Below are 21,476 nucleotides of genomic sequence, written 5' to 3'. Positions count from 1 at the left end.
GAGTGGCAGTGAATCTCAGAGGCCCTGGTGAGTAGTTATTGCAATGCCAAAGCACTCTGAGTGATGTAAAGAAAATCTGAGAGAGTTCAGGTGTCTGGGAAGAAGCTCTGGAGACAGTGGAATTTCTCTGGAAACTGGGGTGCTGAAACTAGGGGTGCTGGGGGTACTGCCACACCCTCTGCTTGAAGTAGTTTCCCTTATATACAGGGTTTATAGTTTAGTTCGGTGGCTCTCAGCACCCTCACTATACAAATTGTTACAGCAGCCCTGAGTGTAACTCTGGCAGAGCGATTGATTTTTAACCATTCCAGGGTAGGGTGAGGCTGGGGCTATGTGGACAGGTGGGACAGCGGGTGAGATGTAGTGTCTCATTTAACCTGGAGATGGACCTATGCTACATCAGCAGAATGCAGATGTTGGGAGGGTGTGGGTGTGTCTGGATTTAGCTCTTTATAAAGCTAGAATCCAGCTGTGAAACTTGGCTGAGGTCTAGCTTCCACCCCTTCTGCCCTGTGCTAGGCCTGATCCCTGATGAGAGACAGTTGGGACCCTGGTAGCTCAGGTAAGCTGCTCTCCCACCATTTCACTTTATTTACATGGATGGTATGTTTGGGGGGCACCCTGAGCCCGGGGATCAGTACAATTATCCCCCCTTTGCCTGTGTCCATAACACCCCCAAACTCCTGCCCCCCAAACCCTTTGCCCCATGCTTGAGGAGAGGATGGGATGGGGGATCAGATAGCTGACCTCTCTGCTATACACCGGGGAGGCTGCACAAGGTGCCTAAGCACGGCGCCGCGCCTGCCAGCACCAAAGATGGCGGCACAGCGGCTTCACGGGGCGCACTGCTGCTGCGCCAGCGCCCTTCCCTTCCTCCCCCCGGGAGCTGGCGGTAGCGCGCAGGCTTCCTGAGAAGGGAAGGTGGGTGGTAGCGCCCGGGATGGGGGCGGCTGCGACGGTCACTTGAGCCGCTTCCCATCCCCGCCGCGAATGGAGTCTCCCTCCCTCAGGTGCAGCGCTGCGGGGAGCCAGGCGGCCCGCTGAGACGCGCCCACCCGGGAGCGGGGCCGTTGGTCTCCCGAGAGGTGAGCGCCCCGCTGCTCCCGGCCTCCGAGCAGCCCCCGGGGAGACCCCAACCGGCCGCTGGCCCCGGCAGGGTGCTGGGCATTGCGGGGAGGGGCCCGGGGCAGGAGTTGGGGAGGGGAAGCCGGAGGCCCCCCGGGGCAGGAGTGAGTGTGTGTGTGTGTGTTGGGGGGGAAGCCGGAGGGCCCCCCGGGGCAGGAGTGAGTGTGTGTGTGTGTTGGGGGGGGGGGAAGCCGGAGGGCCCCCCGGGGCAGGAGTGAGTGTGTGTGTGTGTGTTGGGGGGGGGAAGCCGGAGGGCCCCCCGGGGCAGGAGTGAGTGTGTGTGTGTGTGTGTGTGTGTTGGGGGGGGGGAAGCCGGAGGGTCCCCCCGGGGCAGGAGTGAGTGTGTGTGTGTGTGGGGGGGGGGAAGCCGGAGGGTCCCCCCGGGGCCGGAGTGAGGGGGGGGGAAGCCGGAGGGCCCCCCGGGCAGGAGTGGGTGTGTGTGTGTGTTGGGAGGAGGAAGCCGGAGGGCCCCCCGGGGCAGGAGTGAGTGTGTGTGTGTGTGTGGGGGGGAAGCCGGAGGGCCCCCCGGGGCAGGAGTGAGTGTGTGTGTGTGTGGGGGGAAGCCGGAGGGTCCCCCCGGGGCAGGAGTGAGGGGGGGGGGAAGCCGGAGGGCCCCCCCGGGGCAGGAGTGTGTGTGTGTGGGAACTTCGGTGCTGCTTTGCACAAGGGCTTGGCTTAGGCTGCTGCAGGTGGGGTGCCTGAGGCAAAACCAGCAGTTCCCATACAGTGGACCATGGACACTGGTGCTCTGCAGAGCCTTTTGTGGTGGCCTGTGGAAAATTGTCTTGTCACATGGTGCTGGCTATTCATTAAAGGGTGTTAACTAAACAGCTATGGATGCATCACTCTCCTAATGTTCTTTTCCAATGTAAGCAGCCATTGTAGTTGCCACAGTGTTGTTATGGGATCACATATGGGCAAGTAGATTGTTTTGCAGACCACCTACCTGTTTGTTCATGATCCTATTGGCAACCCCCTTAAAGTCCCTATTACTGAAAAGCTTGGGGGCCCGCCTGTCTTGTACATACTTCGAAGTCCTCTTAAAAATATAAGACCTGCAGCAGCTTTCTGGTTTGTCTGGACATAGGAAACATTTTGCATTTACAGTTCAGACTCCATATAGTGTGTCAGACAAGGTGTGGCTCTTGTGTGAATTCTTACAGGAACCGGGTAACTGCTTCTAGGATGGAAAGTTTTAGCTGTAAATGAGACTATGGGGTCTTGTGATAGGTTCCCAAGTTCCTTGGTCAGGTGTTGAGCAAAGCAGCAAAAAGGTCATTTAAGAAACCTTTTTTCATTTGTCTCAATGTGTAATATAGTATCCTTCATTTAATACATACCTAGACCTATATCTTAGGGTTATTTACTGCCTGCTCCCATCCCTGTAATAACTGTGTGTTTGCCACATGAAACTGATCAGCAGTAGTGAACATCCTTGTGGAATTCATGGGGACTCTGTCTCACAGTCTTCTCAGGACACAGAAAGCTCAGCTTCTGGTGGGCTGTATTTAAAAAAATAAATAAAAGTTAGGGCAGGGAGTCAGTTATGAATATCGTTCTGGTGGAGAGCTTTACCAACTAGGAAACACTGCAAAACCTTCCTAAAGGTAGTCACTCATTTAATGTCCCTTGGAAGCTCATTTCATATCTGAATTCCTTCAGCTGAGTGCTTTGTCCCTACCTGCCTCAAGATGCCTTCAAGGCTTTGTGGTCTGCAACGGTCTGGCTCATATACAGAGATGTGGTCTCTAACAGGGTCCAAATACGTTCATTTCTTTGAAGGTTACCACTGAGGCTGTAGAGGCAGGGTGGGAGCCCCGTGGAGACACTGAGGCACAGGCTTGATGTGTTTACAGCCTAAATCGGGTGGGCAAACTGCGGCCCGCAGGCTGAATCCGGCCCGCCAGCTGTCTTAATCCAGCCGTTGAGCTCCCACTGGGGAGCAGAGTTTGGGGCTTGCCCTGCTCCAGCATTCTAGCCGGAGAGCAGTGTCAGGGGCTGCTCCACATCGCTCCCGGAAGCAGCGGCATGTCCCCCCTCCAGCTCCTACATGTAGGGGCAGCCAGGGGGCTCTGCACGCTGTCCCCGTCCCAAGCGCTGCCCCCGCAGCTCCCATTGGCCAGGAACTATGGCCAATGGGAGCTGCAGGGGCGGCGCCTGCGAACAGGGCAGCGTGCAGCAGAGCAGCCTGGCCATGCCTCCACGTAGGATCTGGAGTGAGGAACATACTGCTGCTTCCGGGAGCCACTTGAGGTAAGCGCTGCCTGGAGCCTGCACCCCTGAGCCGCACCCTGGTGCCCAACCCCCCTGCCCCAGCCCTGATCCCTCTCCTGCCTTCTGAACCCCTCGGTCCCAGCCCAGAGCACCTTCCTGCACCCCAGAGCCCGCACCCCGAGCTGCAGTCCTCACCACCTCCTAGCTCTCCACCCCCGTGCCCCAGCCTGAATTCCCCTCCTACATCCTGAACTCCTCATTTCTGGCCCCACCCCAGAGCTGTACCCCCAGCCAGAGCCCTCACCCCCTCCTGCACCTCAACCTCAATTCTGTGAGCATTCATGGCTCGCCATACAATTTCTATACCCAGATGCGGCCCTCGGGCCAAAAAGTTTGCACACTTCTGGCCTAAATCCTGGAGGAGGCTGACAGCTGCAATTTGCACCAGCATGAGCCTTCATGCTGTTTTCATGTTCAGGTTCAGGTGTGATGAATTGCAATAATTCAGTTTAGAGAGGACAAATACATACATAGCTGTGACCAGTTCCTCATCTGGAAGGAAAGGGCAGAGTTTGCCAGCAAAATAAAAGACTTTTTAGTCACTTATGCTGCCTGATTGTCCAACTTGTGTAAAAGTAGAACTCTAAACCACCAATGTGCTTCAGCAAGTCTTTGGTAATCAATAGCTGCAGCTCTGAAAACTCAGGGGTTCAACATCTAGTAATGATGCTTGCATTTGGAAGTGCTGTGAACTGGTATTTGCAAGTTATACTACTGATGTTACATCAAAGCATCGTGGTTTGCTAATCCAAGTGCAAGCATCACTACTACTTCCAAGTGCAAGCATCACCAAGGGACCGCTCTTATAGCTTCTGGCAAATATTTCATGGAATTTAAGGCGAGTTGTACTTTAAGCACTGTGGTATTAGATCCTGAGTGAGTTGAAGTACAGTGTGTTGAGATTCAATTAGCATTTATTGAGAGCTAAATGTGTAGCCACATTTTTTGTTCTTGTTTTGACAAGGTAGATTTCCTTGTATGGTAAGCAGAGGTTACTAGTTTACACTGAATGTAAATTAGTTTATAAATATAATAATATGCAGTGGTGTGGAACAATAGCTTGCTTAAACAATGTAATGAATTTGTAACTTAGACACATGTTACATTTATCTATGCATCTTTAACTTCAGGAAAAAAAAAACAACCAGTCAATGTCATTAGGTAACAGAGAGGCAGTGGTAGAGAAGACTACCATATGCCTGGTGCTTTGAACAACGATAGCAATACAGCAAGAGATCCTTTGTTTTGCAAACGTGACCTGGGTTTTGTATGAAACATTGGAAACAGCAAAAAGAACGAGGAGTTCTTGTGGCACCTTAAAGACTAACAAATTTATTTGGGCATAAGCTTTCGTGGGCTAAACCCCACTTCATCGGATGAATGCAGTGGAAAATACAGTAGGAAGATATACCGGGCCTCTGATACCAAGGTTTATATCTCAGGGCCTCCTCTTACTACACTAAAAGGTACTGGACACCAGATATCAGGACATTTGCATACTTTTACACTCCACACAGATAACAGGGAACAAGCTGACCCATCCCAATGTCAGGGCCAAAAGGGTAATATGATGGATAGAGTTGTTTTGTTCGAACCAACATGTACAAGGTGAGAGGCGGCACCTTACTACGTAGAGGAGTTGTACCTCAATACGTCAGGAGTGATGTGTAACTTGTTTGTACCTCTGTATAAGAATGCATCCCTGAGTGGATATCTTTGCCCAGCCTAGGGGGCAGTGGAAAGTCCTACCACTGACTGAGCTGAGTCCATTGCCAGGGGGCACATATTTGTAGTATGTCCTGTAGAGTAAAGTCTAGAGGGAACTATCATTGTGCTTCGTTTGACAATAAACCTGGCCGAAGTGCCTTCGTACCTTACTAGAGTGTGTGGTCATTGGGGGTTCTCTCGGGGTCTGCTGTGTTAGCTATCTGCGTAGAGCTGAGACAGCACACAGAGGGAGCACATGCACGCAGCCGATTGATATCAACATTGAACAGAGCAGAGCACCACACCGGTAGTGTCTGACAACAATATATACACAGAGAACATGAAAAAATGGGTGTTGCCATACCAGCTATAATGAGACTAATTAATTAAGGTGGGCTATTATCAGCAGGAGGGGAAAAAAACTTTTTTGTAGTGATCAGGTTGGCCCATTTCCAACAGTTAACAGTTTGTTACTCACACCTTCTTGTCAATTGATTAGTCTCATTATAGCTGGTATGGCAACACCCATTTTTTTCATGTTCTCTGTGTATATATATCTTCCTACTGTATTTTCAACTGCATGCATCCGATGAAGTGGGTTTTAGCCCACGAAAGCTTATGCCAGACTAACATGGCTACCACTCTGAAATTGGAAACAGCCTTTCAATTGATGTTTCTTTTTAAAGCAGCCCCGATTTCCTTATTTTTCTGCACCCTGGAGAGTGTGTAAGTCTTCTGTAGAGGTGGCATTAGCAGAGGAAACTGAAGTGACTTAAGTAAGGGATATCATAAAGACTTTTAGGTTTGTGTATGGCTGGCTGCAGAATGTACTCTAATTGCTATGAAAATGCAGTTTGAGCTGCTAAACCCTTCATGGGTTTATAAGTTTCTAGGTCGCGCTTTTCCTTTGCTGTTAAATATTTCACCATTTGCCTCTTCTGGGCTGTGGGATGACAGATTGTAGCAAGAAAGGATTTAAAACTTCCTCCTTTTAGCTTCTTGCCTAAGCATTGGCATCACAATAAGTGGTGTGAAAATTGAGTACTTCCCTTCCTTCACCCCCAGACAAGTACTTAAAGCTATTGTAGAACTTTAGGTAGTGAAGCTGTTTCTAAGCCAGGCTTTATTCAGGGAACGAGGGCAATTAAAGACTTCAGCCTACATAACAGGGTGAAGAGGTAAGTTTAAACTAAACAGTAATATGTTGACTCATCAGTTAAAGTTTTGACAGAACTTTCCTTTAAAGATTTTTTTTAAACACATACACGCCTCTTTGGGACAGGTCACTTTCTGTATACAAGTTCTCACATTCAGTCTTTTCCCAGAGGAAATTTTGTTAAAAGTTGGTCAATCAGATAAGGAGTTCTGTTATGGGACTTTGAATACGTACGTGCTGTATCCTGAAAGTTTAAAAATCTCTTGTCCTCTGATAATTCAGACTGCTTGATATCAACTCTTGCTTTATGCACTTTACCACAATGGGAACTAACAAACAGGATATTTTTTGCCCTGTTGGAATACAAACAGTTTTAATTTATTACAAGTTGACTTTTCTATAGTCTCCACATTTTAAATTTCAATTGGAAGCCTGGCAAATATCACCCTCTCTGCTCCACTTAGGGCTTCTCTACATAGCGGAGTGCATGCTATGGAGTATGATTTCTAAAACACACTAACCTTTTTACATGGACCAATGAATAGACCTTTCTGGTGTGCATTACAGGTTCCCTAGTGCACTTTCACATAGTGCTTTTTGATAACAGTGCTATGTGAAAGTGTGCTCTGGAACCTTTAATGCACACCAGAAAGGTCTATGTGGACCAATTAATAGGTAACACATCAGTATGCTTTAGAAATCACACCCTTGTAGTGCATACCCCCCCCAGAGAAATTACCCCATTGTGTAGCTGGACCCTTAATCTCCGCTTTAAGTGTCAGTACCTCTACATGATAAAATAGTTTTCAAAATATAAACTGATCATTAGGTTTGGACTATAACCCTGACAGTGATTTTTTTTCCCCCCATCTCCCAGCGAATATACACTGATTATTCTTGCTTATTTTTCCTAAAATAAAATCAATCACCTCCAGAACTGTGGTTTCAGTGTAAGAATCTTCACTGCCCTACATGGGGGAAAAATGATGGCCAAAGAGCTTAAGGGAAAAACATAGAATCATAGAATTCCCTGAGTACCAGGACAAACAGTACCACCACTCTCTGTGTTGTCATCTCTCCTGCCCCACATTGTGCATCATGTCTGACTTGGAGGGGCCATATGTGGGGATGACCTTACCAACAATGTAGCAAATTGTGATGTAGAGTCTTGGCCTAAGGCTGGTTCCTGAATGTTATCAAGTCATTCACAAAGGCTATCAACCATCCTTTAAAAGGTAATGATTTTCACTTATTGACTTGGGTTGTATTTCATGTAGTGACCTAGAGGTGAAAGACTTTGTGTCCCATAACCAGGGCTTCTGTTTTTCAGGGTATATTTAATTTTGTGGGGCAAAGGTGGTTATTTTTACCAATTTTTGAGTTCTAGGTAGATGTCCAAAACTTGGTGGTTGTTTTTTTTTGGTGTGTTTTTTTTGGGAGCTTTCTCTTTGTATATACAGTAATGAGTAATTGCTTTAATTTGCCTGAGTGCTCTCTAATGTAGTTCTGTTTCACCAGCAGGGTCTGTGTGGAACAGTTAATATGCAAAATGTTGGTGCACTTCAGAAATCACACCCATTAGTGCGCATTACTGTCGGTGTAGACAAGCCCTTAGATACAAATAACCATTTTTGATGTTTTTCCTGGCGTTGATTGGATAAATGTCAATATCATTTTTTGTATTGTGGGTCTTTTATTGGTGTTATTGGTTAAAACCAAAAAGCAAATGCCTTACCCGAAACCCATCCCGGAAGCCTTTCAGTTCCCCTTGTTCTCTTTTAAGCAAGTTCACTTTTATTTTTATGCTACAGTGATAGCATAAGGGAATCTGAAGCAAATGAAGTGTGGTAAATGCCCCTTTTTTAATACATTAACCTCTCTTCAGTGTAAATGTTCCAGGTGAACACTGGCTGTCAGACTAGAAAACTTGGAGTAACAATTAGATCAAACAGCCCCCTGTGATGTGGACTTTCAGAGTAAACATTTACATCTGATCCTGCATTACAAATCAGTGTCAGAGTGCATCTCAGCAGCAGAGAAGAACATTCTGTTCTCAGTTTCTCTGATCCTGATGGATGTGCAATAATGGTAGTACTGGTGGTCTTGTAAGATCAGCTGTCTGAAGAGAAAATCCCTCTGAAAAGGGAGCATGTAGGTAGTAGCTAGGTTGAAAGATGTTGGTTTACTTAGCAGTATTTGGGGGGTATGAGTGAGTAAGGTTCACCCATCAAGCTTTGGATAGTGTGGCTGTCTCATTAAAGGCTATAAAACTTCTTACATGGCAGACTGACTAATCTCAAAGCACATAATTCAAATCTCTGTGCAAGCACTCAGGGACAAAATTCAAATGTCATGGGACCAAGTACCAAAAAATCAGGGATAATCTTTTGCGTGGGGAGTGGGGACGCTCTGAAAGCCCTTAAGTGTGCATATTTGAGGAGGTCGTTTTAAAAGGAAGTGAAACTGATACTGTAGAATCTGACATTTTATGCTGTTGAAGTTCCTATCTTTAAAACTTTCCTTAACGTGATGCTGACCCAAGAATTTTTGTTGCAAGATCGGGGACTTTCCTGACCTCTTTTTAGCGAACAGTAAATTACAATTGTAATTTAATATGTGAAGTAGAAAATCAGATTTCTTGGATTTTATCAGGACTGTTGCTATATCAAATGAATAAAGCATTTCACCTAATATTCTAATGCAAAATATGATCACCAGGCTGTGCTCCAAAGTTGTAATGTAGGTAGCACTTACAATACAGTTTATTGTCTACTCTTTTGTATAGCTCCCAATGTCCAAGGAAAAGCGGGGAATAGATATCAACAAAGAATCCTAATGTACCCATGTGGTGATGCACTATTTTGGACCCAGAAGGCTATCTTTTATGAGGGCTACAAAGAAATTGGCCCATCTGTGAATACCAGGCCACGTTTCAAATTACACAATTTTCCACTGAGTTTTCTCTTTGTAGTTGACTTGTGTTTCTGTACGCAACTTATTGTCTGTAACATCATCATATATCTTCACCTGCATATGGAAGAAATATAAACAGAGATTTCAATGTTTTCCTGAGTCTGTGCACAGTGCTGGTGCTGCTACTGCTGCTCATAGCTTTGCCAAGTAGAGTGAAATTAACAAAACTCTAATCTATTTTACTGTTACTTCTCAGAACCTTTTTGGCAGCAGTGGAACATCCAGCTGATTCTGGTTCTCCTTGAGAAACCTCTGAGCAACAGCATCAGAAGGAGTGGAAGGAGGACCCAAAAACAGATTGGGATGGGGTAGCGTAGCAGAGACCTCTTTTCCTCCCACTTTCATCCCTGCAGCAGCCATTCTTTGCAGATGAGATGGCTTTATCTGTAACTGGCCCATGCCTGGAACTTTCACCTGAAAGTTATTAGAATCACCACAAATCTCACCACCTTTTGAAATATAAACTGTATTTCTTTGACCGTACCTTCACAAAATAGCAAAATAGACTGACCTGGGAGTAGAGGATGAAGAGTAGACTGATCCTTTTGTTTACTGATGGAATGTGTAAATGCATTTAGATGAGAGTGGTAGAAATTCGTGGCTAGGACCTTCCCTTCAAAGCAGGTAGGGGCTCTTGCTGGGGTGAAAGAGGCAGAAAGCTTTTTCTCATTTTCAGCATTGAAAGAGGGGTGAAGCTTCAGGTTGATAAAATGTCTACTAGCTAGGTTCTGCTACTGGTGGAGCTCCCAAGCAGATCTAGGGTTCTCTCCGGTAGAATTCCCAGCAGCTGATGGCAAGGAGCCTGTACCTCGTTGTAGCATGCCCTCTCCCTAGTCTTCTGTATCTGCATTTGGGCTAATAAGTCCTTTCTCTAGGAAGCACCTGGCAAATTTTTCAAGCCCTGGTTATAACGTCCTGCACTACTGCCTGGTAGGTTGGGCATAAGATTACTGTGCTTCCTGTGGCCACTTAACTTAGTGAAGTGAGCACTAAAAGTAAAATTTACATATCTTCTGTTTGTAAATAAGTGTAATGAATACTCTTATTGCTTGAGCAATAGTTGAGTTACAAAAATAATCACCATATCGTAGCCACCACATCACACTCGTGATGAATCGCTTATCCACCGTGACCCTAAGTTCACTTCAGAATCTCAGCTTTCCAAAATACTCTCCACTAAGCGTGAACTACATTCTTGGCTTCTAGCTGTACAATGTACATCTGGATGTGTTAAAACATGGTGTTAAGAAGAGTCCAGTTTTCCAAGCAATTTTGACTGCTCTGTAGAACTGTATTACTTACAAACTTCACCAGCAATGATTTTGTAGTTTTTTCCCCCCAGATAATTGATAGAGCTGGAATAGCATTGAACCAAGAACAGTTCTCTGGGCAGTTTTAATTTAAAAAAAAAAAAAAGCTTATTGGATGATGTAATTGTAAACGAGGAATTTTTTCCCCTGTGCCAGTGAGTGGTGTGCTTATTTCCTATAACAAAAAGTAGTGGAATAAAAAAAGTTAGTAAACCACCATTGTCTCTCCATTACCAAACTTAATTTCTATTGTCTCATATTGGAAGTACTACTTGTAGCAAGTTATTGGGAGATTGTACTTCATGGACATTTCAAAGGCATTAACTATCTGGGGAAACTCCTCCTCCATCTCAGCAAATTGATGTGCCTTCCCCAACCCTTGTACCCCTCAAGTCTCTTGTCATCTCTTCCCCATCACCCCAACATCCCCTCCTCCCCGTTTCCCTGCTTTCTATTAGTGAAGGTCTTTCTCTGTCGCAACACTACTCTTGTTTGCCAGGCCTCTCCTGACCCATGGGTATGTCTCCGTTCCTAACCCCTGATCCAGGTGTTGGGAGGAAACAAGCAATTCCTCTTTTCCTTGTGCGGCCGGAGAGAAGCTGCCGTTCTCTCTTATTCTGACTCCCCTGCTATCTGAGTCTAGGGGCATGCATAGCAAGACACAGTTCCTCCTTCAAAAAATTTATAATATACGATACGTGTGTGACAGGTTTGGGCCCTTTGGGCTATCACCTGAGGTGCTGGGATGCCACTGACTCAGCCTATTCTGCCAGTTTGGATCCCCTTTACCTGGCCTTGCTGGGCTAGGCTCACAAGCCTCTTCCAGCCAAACACAAGGATAGGGCCACACCCAGCTGCACAGAGAGACAGAGATCCGCTCTGGAAAGATTCAACCTTAGGGGCTTTCCCCAACACTCCCCTTAAGAGGTACAAACCCAAAGGTTTTATGAGATTCGCTGTCTCCCTCAATGTGGAGGGAGATGTGCACAACTTCTTGCCTCTCCCCCCAGTCAGAAATTACATAAACTGGGTTATATTGTAAACAAGAAATAAGTTTATTAACAACAAAGGTGAATTTTAAGTAAATATAAGAAATGACATGACATAAAGCAGATTACTGACCAAATAAAGCAAAATACGCAAGCTAAGCTGAATATATTTAAGAAACAGGTTACAAGATGTAAATTCTCACCCTAAATGTTATTTTTAGGCAGGATGCAAAGTTACTGTGGTTCCGAGTTCCAGTTATATTCCTTTTCAGACTGGACCCCTGTCTCAGTCTGGACCCCTTCCCCTCCTCCCCCTCCCTCGCCTTCCCTTTGGGTGGCTCTAGCAGTCTTTCTTCTTGGGTAGACAGGCCATGGAGAGGAGGAGTCCTGTTTGCTTTCCTCCCAACCCTTAAATAGGATTTACATAAAGTGGGAATCCTCTGTTTCCCAAACTTTACCCCCCTTCCCTTCCCGTGGTATTTTACAAGTCCCAGGTAATATTTAGTATCAGGTGACAAGACCACCTGACACTGTAGTATTACAGTGTCCATGAGACAGGGTTTGGCTACACTTGCAGCTGTACAGCGCTGAGAGTTAAAGCTGTCTTTGTACAGCTGTGTAGGGAAAGCGCTGCAGTGTGGCCACACTGACTGCTACCAGCACTGCAGTGTGGCCACATTTGCAGCATTTGCAGCGGTGTTGGGAGTGGTGCATTATGGGCAGCTATCCCACAGAGCACCTCTTCCCATTCTGGCGCCGTGGGTTGTGGGAAGGGGACGGAGGGTGCGAGTCATTCTGGTTCCTGTCCCAATGCCCCGTGATGTATCGCTTCACATCCCAGCAATCCCTGTGTTTCTGTCCACATTTGGCGCCATCTTTCCACAGTTTCTGTGCAGCGTGATTCTGTGTTCCGTTTCGGTCTGTGGGAAATGGAGCCCGAACTGCTGAGGAGTATGCTGACGAGTCTCGCCAGCACATCACTTTTGGCAGTTGAGCTATTCCTTAAGATCCAAAGTGACAGTGAGGAGTCCAACAATGATAGCGAGTCGCGTAATGTGTACGACACAAAATTGCTTGTGGCATTCACAGACATGTTCAGCACCGTGGAATGCCGCTTTTGGGCTTGGGAAACAAGCAGTGAGTGGTGGGATCACATTGTCATGGAAGTCTGGGATGACGAGCAGTGGCTGCAGAACTTTTGGATGAGAAAAGCCACTTTCATGGGACTGTGTGAGGAGCTTGCCCCCACCCTGTGGCGCAAGGACACGAGATTGAGAGCTGCCCTGCCAGTGGAGAAGCGGGTGGCTATTGCAATCTGGAAGCTGGCAACTCCAGACAGCTACTGATCGGTCGCGAACCAGTTTGGAGTGGGAAAGTCAACCATTGGAATCGTGTTGATGCAAGTTTGCAGGGCCATTAATCGCATCCTGCTAAGAAGAACCATGACTCTGGGGAACGTGCAGGACATTGTAGATGGCTTTGCACAAATGGGTTTCCCTAACTGTGGAGGGGCGATAGATGGGATGCATATTCCTATTCTGGCACCACCCCACCTAGCATCGTTAATCGGAAGTACGTTAATCGGAAGGGGTATTTCTCTATGGTTCTCCAGGCGCTTGTGGATCACTGTGCGTGTTTCATTGACATTAACATGGGCTGGCCTGGAAAGGTGTATGATGCATGCATCTTTCAGAACACGGGCCTGTTCAGGAAGCTGCAGGCCGGGACTTTTTTCCCAGAGCGGAAGATCACAGTAGGGAATGTCGAAATGCCCATTGTGATCCTTGGAGACCCTGCTTACCTGTTAATGCCATGGCTCATGAAACTGTACACAGGCAGCCTTGACAGCAGCAAGAAATGGTTCAACTACAGGCTGAGCCGGTGCCGAATGACCGTGGAGTGTGCTTTTGGCCATTTAAAGGGGCGCTGGCGATCTCTGTATGGGAGGCTGGACTTGGGGGAAAGCAGCATCCCCGTGGTTATATCCGCGTGCTGTACCTCCCATAATATTTGTGAAGGGAAGGGTGAAAGATTCAGTCAGGCATGGACCTCTGAGGTTCAACACCTGGAGGCTGAATTTGCACAGCCAGAGAGCAGGGCTGCTAGAGAGGCCCAGCACAGGGCTGCAAGGATTAGGGATGCCTTGAGGGAGGAATTTGAGGCTGAAAACCAACAGTAATGTTTGGTGCCTTGCATGGGAGTGAAGTGCAGTGGTTAATAATGTTAGCAGGAATCTGTGTTTGCTAAGCTGATTTGCAGTGCCTGTTTCTTTCCTGGGCTAAGGTATCTTTTTATTATTGCATAAAGTTAGACTGTTTTCAAAGCCAAAAATTCATGTATTGAAAAGAAAATTTCTTTTTTGGAATCTGAAAGGGCAAGGGGGTGAGGTGGAGAACTGTACAATCACAGATTTGCATATGTCTTGTCTGGAGTGCTGTGCAATGACTGCTGCACTTCAGGATGGCTATACTGCATGGTGATGGGGGTTGAGTGCAGAGGGTAAAGGTCGTAGTTCTCAGGGCTGGTTGGTGAACATACAGGTGTTGGAGGCAGCTGGTGGCGGTAAGAACCCGGATGTTGGGGAAGAGAGTTTGGAGCTGACATGGGGGCACAAGGGAAAGAGCTTTGGGACAAAGGGTGCGGGGGGGGGGCGCGCGCGGAGGCGGTAGTACTCTGCCTGCATGGCTACGAGCGCTTGGATAGAGTCCGCTTGGTGCTCCAGGATGCTTACCAGCCGCTCCGTGCTTTGCTTCCGGTGCGCTGTGTTTTCCTTGCAGATCCTGCTTTCCCTCTCCCTCCAGTCCTGCACTTTTTGATTCTCTGTGAGAGATTGGTGCATCACTTCGTGCAGCATGTCGTCTTTGCTTTTTCGCGGTTTCTTCCGGAGGTTTTGTAGTCTCTCAGCCGGTGATAACACGGACAGCCAAGATCTCGAGGTTGCATCTGTAAAGGCAAAATGCAACACTTAACATAGGCAGCATTGTTTATACCAGACAGAGTAATTCCCCCGCACTTAAGGAGGGCACATACAGTCTTCACAATAGCATGATTTTCCCATCCCAAAGAGAGCACACATAACCCACGGGAGCCCTGAAATGGTGAGTAAGGGGGACTGATTGTTTCAGGGCTGTACTGTCCTCTGGGTTTCTGAGCCTTGAGGAGAGCAAACAGCTGCAGGGGGCACCTACACTGAACACTATCCCAACATTTTCCACAGGAGTTTATCCTGCAAGATATCTCGCTGCTGCGGGTCACCTGGGAAGCATGGGAGGGTCTTCTACTGCAATGCGGCTTCTGCCCTGGCCCCTATGCAGCTTGCCTGTGTGCAGCAATGGTCCCCCCACCCCTTGCGGCACAGTGATGCGGACATGTTAGCCTGACTGGGACAAGGACCACAGCGGCTCTCCCAGTAAACCTGCGCAAGCGCATTGCCCACGCTCTGGATGAGACTTTCGAAGATATTACAGAGGCCGATTACCGCGACATGATAGACCACATCAATGCGCTATTCCGCATCTAGGCATGCAGCCCTAACCCTCCCTCCTCTCCCGAAAAATTTCCATCCTGAAAATAAAAGCCGTTTACTGGGAACCCACTCTTCTGTTTGTCCTCCACCAAGTACCGGCTGCTGCGACTGGCTACCTTCCTCCTGGCTTAAGAGCTCCTGGCTGCATGCCTCCAAGGACTTCGGGGTGTCTCCCCCCCATCCCAGTACCCTCACTCTCGCTTTCCTCCTTCTCCTCCTCCCCCTGCTCTGAAGTGTCCATGGTGGTCCTCGGAGTGGAGGTGGGGTCACCCCCAAGTATCGCGTCCAGCTCTTTGTAGAAACGACAGGTTGTGGGGCAGCACTGGAGTGGTGGTTTCCTTCGCGGGCTTTGCAGTAGGCACTCCGCAGCTCCTTCACTTTAACCCTGCACTGCAGCGCGTCCCAGTCATGGCCTCTTTCCAGCATGGCCCTTGATACCTGCCCAAAGGTATCATAATTCCTACGGCTAGAGCGCAACTGGGACTGCACAGCTTCCTCCCCCCAAACACTGATGAGGTCCAGCAACTTGCCATTGCTCCATGCTGAGGCTCGTTTGCCGCGTGGAGGCATGGTCACCTGGAAAGATTCACTGTTTGCACTCCACACCTGGCTGAGCAAACAGGAAGGGGATTTTTAAAATTCCTGGGGAATTTAAAGGGCCGGTCTGACGGTTGGTCACTTGAGGCCAGGGCAGTAGAGTTCGAACTGATGAGCAGAGTTGCTAGAACAGGCTGTAGTGAGTCGGTGTGGCTCCCCTCCTACCCAGCAGAGGGAGTGCCCCTGCAGACACCCAAGTGGGCGGAGCCACTGCCGCCTGTTCCCGCCCCCCGGAAGTCAAGGGGCAGGACAGGAAGTATAAAAGCCGGCCGCCAGAGCTCAGTCAGGGCCCAGCCGCCGCAGGGAGCAGACGTGCCGCCGGGAGCTCGCGACCAGGAACCCTCCAGGATTCGAGGCAGTTGCCCTGACCGGCTGGAGCTTCCCTGCGCCCGCTATGAGGAGGAGCCGCCGGAGCCCCCCCGCACCCGTTACTGGGAGGAGCCGTTGGAACTCCCCCGTGCCTGCTATGAGGAGGAGCTGTCAGAGCCTCCCCGTCCCTGCTGTTACCCGGAGGAGCCGCCCGAGCACGCCTGGCTGGACTTCCCCGAGGAGCTGCCGGACCTGCCACCAAGCCCGGGTCGAGAGGAGCCCATGCTCGTTGACTGGCCTGGAACCGGTGCCACGGACGAGGTAGGCCCTGAGGGGGAAAGTGGAAGTAGCCCGGGGGTAGCCGACCCCAGTCAGGCTACAGACACATACGAGCCTATGTCAGTGTGTTGCGGTCAGGACCCCACTGACCTGCAACGGTGATAGCTGCTGCTAGGGCCCCGGGCTGGGACGCAGTGGAGTGGGTGGGCCTGCGTCCCCCCTGCCACCCCACTCACGGGTGGCAGTCTCCCCCTCACCCAACGCTCAGGTGTAAGGACCTGGGCCTGTATACGGTTTGCTGCTCAGCCCCTGCACCAAAGGGCCTGAGCCCCTTTTGTACTGTTAATTGCTACTTAGCCCCTGCACCAGAGGGCCTGAGCTTTCCTGAACTGTTGAACTGAGGATGTGTAGTGAGCCGGTGTGGCTCCCCTCCTGCCCAGAAGGGTAGAGCCCCGGCACGAACCTCTTACACAGGCATTCTGGGATACCTCCGAATACTTCTGGAGGCCAATAACAGCGCTTTTGGTGGCCACACTGGTGGGGCAGCGCTGCATGGGCAGCACTGCATCAGCAGCTCTATAGTCTTTATTCCTCTTGTCAAGGTGGAGTACAACCAGTGCTGTAGCCAGGGAGATACAGCGCTGTATGTGCCTTGCCAGTGTGGACGGTGAATGAGTTGCAACGCTGTAAAGCCACCACCAGCGCCGCAACTCTCAAGTGTAGCCAAGCCCACAGTGGCAGTATGGAGGTCTGTGGGAAGGCCAAGCCTTTTCACGGTCCATTGTCCTCACTGATGGGTCATCAGCCCTGTCTAGCTCTGTCATTGTTGTACCTGAAGTCTTAGCAGTGGGGCGTCACCCGAAGTAGCATAGTTGAAATACAGGGTATGGCTACACTTACAAATCTGCAGCGCTGGTAGTTGCAGCGCTGGTCGTCCAGCTGTGCAGGGCCAGTGCTGGTGTGTGGCCACACTCACAGCTACCAGCGCTGGTGTGTGGCCACATTTGCAGCATTTGCAGCGCTGTTGGGAGTGATGCATTATGGGCAGCTATCCCAGCATTCAAGTGGCAGCAACGGTGCTTTTCAAAAGAGGGGGGTGGGGTGGGGCGTAGTGTGACAGGGAGCGGGGGAGAGAGAGAGAGTGGATTTTTGGAGCCAACACTGTGTGTTAGCTTCCTGACTTGAAAAATCAGAACATGTTCCCGATCCCTTACCCTTAACTCTTAACTGCAAACAGCCTGCAGCCAACACGACTCCCTTTCTCCCCTCTGCCCCCGCTGTTTCTGTCAAGCCTACACTCACTCCCTGCCTGCCTCATTATCTCATTTGATTGTTCACAGATTGATCACAGCAAACAGGAGCTGTGTTTGTAGATAAACAGCTCCGGGATCAACGGAGCTACGGAGCTTGGAGTTCACAACAAAACAAAGAGAGGCTGCATAACAAAACAAAGAGAGTAATTTATAAAAACATTCTGGGATACATCCTTATACCCTGGAGGCCAATCACAGCGCTGGTGTGTGGCCACACTTGATGACCAGTGCTGCAGCACCAGCGCTGGAATCCTTATTCCCCATGCTGAGTGAGGTGTACGGCCAGCGCTGCAGCCAGGGAGTTGCAGCGCTGGAAGTGCCCTGCAGGTGTGGCCACTTACTAATTGCAGCGCTGGTGGAGGCTTTCCAGCGCTGCAACTCGCCAGTGTAGCCATACCCTCAGATACATAATTAATATTCCTAACTTCAGATACAGAAATGATACAGGTATACAAATTAGATAATCACATTCAGTAAATTATAACCTTTTCAATGATATTTTACAAGACCTATCTTGCATAAAGTACATCTGTTATGTCATTCTTATCATAAGCATATTTTAATAAAGAATATGGAGTGAAACATCACAGTGTGCCATATTAAGGCTGTAAGACAGGGATACAATTAATATGCATAGCTTAATATATATACATCCCATATACCCAGTTGCCCCACTACCTAGCCATTACTATCTGGGCAGCTTCTTGTGGGTGTCTTGGAAGGAGTCTTGAAGGAAATGGGTAAAGTAAATTCTAACTTTTCATTTAAAAATCCATCTTTGCTATGTTCTCTCATTATGCTGTTCTTTGTATATATTCAGTCTGGAATGCAAGAAAAAGTTTTATAGCAGTTGATGTTACCATCAGGCTGGTTTTAAAACTAATCCAGCTGGTTTCCTTCTCCCTCAAAACCACCAATAAACCAGGTGCCAGACTACAGCAGAAGCCAAACTTTTTAGCTCCGGCTAGGAGTCTTGCTTATTCCCATACATCATATGCCAAACCACCCACTCTCCTTAATACCTCTTTGTAATCTCCTATTTTGCATTCAGCAGTGTCCGAGATGTGGGTCAATGTATGGGAGGCCTGGCAGAGACAGCAAGAATTTATATTTGCAAGGTCAGAGTGGCAGTATCTTGGATTAAGTAGTAACAGGCCATTGGTAGAGTAGAAGGTGACACATTTGGGGACAGACTTATCAACTGTTGGTAGTTAGATTTCATTGTCTAATGGCAAGTCTTGGAATGGGATACACAATGTGTATAATTATTTTGCACCATGCTCTTAATTATTCACCTTTGAAATGTTGATTGGCAGGCCTTTCATAGTGCAGAGTGGATTCATAGTCGGGGTGGGAGCAGCATGCGGAGTCCCATTACCCCCACGCGCCCACCCTCTCCCCCCCCTCCGGAGCTGGACCTGCTGCTGGCTGCTTCTGAGGAGCAGCGTGGTGTCGGAACACGAAGGAACTAGCCTGTCTTAACCATGCAGCACCACCGATGGCACTTTTAATGACCCAGTCAGTGGTGCTGACCAGAGCCACTGCAACCCAGTGTCTTCCATTCCGTGACCCAGTACTTCATGGAGTTTTTCAATTTCTCAAACGTAGTTTGGAAAGTGATCAAAGACAAAACAGATGAGGCAGTTTCTAAAAAGACCCCTGTGAGCAGGGGAGGCTCTAGCTTTTTTGCCACCTCAAGCATAGCAAGCAGGCTGCCTTCGGCGGCATGCCTGCGGGAGGTCCCCGGTCCCGCGGCCTTCGGTGGCATGCCTGCGGGAGGTCCGCCGGTCCCGCGGTTTCGGCATACCCGCCGCCGAATTGCTGCCGAATCCATGGGACTGGTGGACCTCCCCTCCCGCAGGCATGCCGCCGAAGGCAGCCTGACTGCTGCTCTTGCAGGGACCGGCAGAGCGCCCCCCTCGACTTGCCGCCCCAGGCACTCGCTTGGAGCGCTGGTGCCTGGAGTTGCCACTGCCTGTGAGTATACTACTTGATACAAACTAATCACAATAAGGTAAACTTGGGCATTTGGCATGTAATGGGGGTGGGGGGCAAGGGATAGCTCAGTGGTTTGAGCACTGGCCTGCTAAACCCAGGGTTGTGAGTTCAATCCATGAGGGGGCAACTTAAGGATCTGGGGCAAAATCAGTACTTGGTCCTGCTAGTGAAGTCAGGGGGCTGGACTTGATGACCCTTCAGGGTCCCTTCTAGTTCTAGGAGACAGGTATATCTCCATTATATTTAAAAAAAAAAAAAAGTTAATACAGGGAATTGGAAATCTCATAATCTGTTTTACTGGAATATATTATGGGCCCATTATTGTCACAGTGTGGAAGTTTGTACAGTTCTTAAACAGTTCTGTAGGCAAACCTCTTATAAGTGTCAAACAGAACTAAAATAAATTAAGATCTTAAGCATTAATACTTCTCAGTGCTTGCTGTAGTGAGGTGGGCAGTACCGAGCCACCATCAGTCATCGCAAGTAACGTCAGATTTTCTTTGAAATATATCTGGTTTGATTTTGAACACCTGGTTGTTTGTGACATTGGGGTGCGTGCATAGCTTCTTGCCCCCAAGCCTTAAACCTTCAAGGATCCATATCAGTGGTGGGCAACCTGTGGCCCGTGGGCCGCATGCAGGTCATCGGGGTAATCTGATTGCAGGACGCGAGATATTTTGCTTATGTTGACTGTCCGCAGGCACGGCCCCCCACAGCTCCCAGTGGCCACGGTTCACCATTCCCGGCCAATGGGAGCTGCGGGAAGCGGCGGTCAGCATGTCCCTGTGGTCAATGTCAGCAAAATGTCTCATGGCCCGCAATCAGATTATCTGTTGGGCTGTATGTGGGCCACAAGTTGCCCACCACTGTTCCATATAGCAGCCTCTGGTCTTCTGACCAAGGACTGGATGCCTCTGTAATTGGCTTGAGGGAGGGAGGTGTGCTAAAGAGCAAGATGAAGCAATGCCTTCCTTTCTTCCCCAAGGCTTGTACAGCACTTCTGCTTTTAATACTTTGTATCCTTGTTCTATGGAGCTTGCTTTGTCTGTGCCAGAAGTCCAGTTTTAAAAGCCAATTGACTGGATTTAATTCACTTGCATAACAGTGCCTCAGTATTTCCGTTGCAGTCAAAAGAAGGGTGCCACCGATTGCACCAGATACTACAGCAATGGAAGCCATTTGGGGTACATCCCCCACTGCAGTGGGAAGCGAGCCTCCCAGCCTGGGTAGCAGACTCATGCTAGCTTAGCTTGAGCTAGTGGGCTAAACATAATCATGTGGATGTCACCATTCGGGCAGCAGCTGGGGCTCTGAAGTCTACCTGACTCCGAGTCTCCATCAGAGCTGCAATGTCCACACTGCTATTTTTAGCTAGCTAGCTGGAGCCCTGCTTGTGCAGGTTTATGTACCTGGATTGAGAGACTCACTCCCTGCTGCAGTGTAGACATACCCGTACATACCTATATCTACATCTGGCTGGTTGGAAATAGGTAACTTCCTGTATCGCTATATTTGAAGGGTTTTATTCAATCTGTGTTCCTTGTATCAAGTTCTTACTACAGTCGTGTTCTCAGTCCAGTTTTCCCTTTATTGGTTTCTTAAGTTTTAGTAGCAAGCTCTTTAAGAGAAATAAGCATAGTAAATGAACCACATACCGTGCTCAGGACTTACCCATTTTTTGCACCATAGGACTAAGTCTTTTCTGGATTAATGCAGCGCTTTGGGCAGTTTCAGGCAGCCTAGAACTGCATCCAGAAATACCTGTTTACAGTAGATTACAGAAGAGGTGAGAATATTGGTGGGGTCAGTAGATCAATAGGCTTTTCTGTGACAGAAAAGGGTGAGAGTGTGGTGTTGGTGAAGGGAAAATCCTTTGCTATTTTTTTTAAATTTTTTATTTTTTAAACAGCATTATGGTCT

General features: G+C 48.5%; 1 protein-coding gene across 2 annotated transcripts in view; it reads left to right on the top strand.

The window, feature by feature from the left end:
- Positions 1-416: 416 nt before the first annotated feature.
- The window catches only part of LOC123377333 (H(+)/Cl(-) exchange transporter 5), a 104,725-nt gene continuing 83,665 nt past the window's right edge, over positions 417-21,476 (top strand). Inside the window, exon 1 of one of the 2 annotated variants that reach the window (XM_045030103.1) lies at positions 417-562. In XM_045030103.1, coding sequence (XP_044886038.1) covers positions 532-562 — 31 coding nt within the window. In that variant the 5' untranslated portion in view covers positions 417-531. Of the gene's footprint in view, positions 563-888; positions 1,086-21,476 lie in introns of those variants that run through there. The other variant, XM_045030104.1, reaches the window with a different exon arrangement.

Source organism: Mauremys mutica, chromosome 9, assembly GCF_020497125.1.
Source record: "Mauremys mutica isolate MM-2020 ecotype Southern chromosome 9, ASM2049712v1, whole genome shotgun sequence".
Classification (NCBI taxonomy): Eukaryota; Metazoa; Chordata; order Testudines; family Geoemydidae; genus Mauremys; species Mauremys mutica.
The sequence above is the reverse complement of the archived record's forward strand: the minus strand, read 5'-3'. Positions and strand labels throughout refer to the sequence as shown.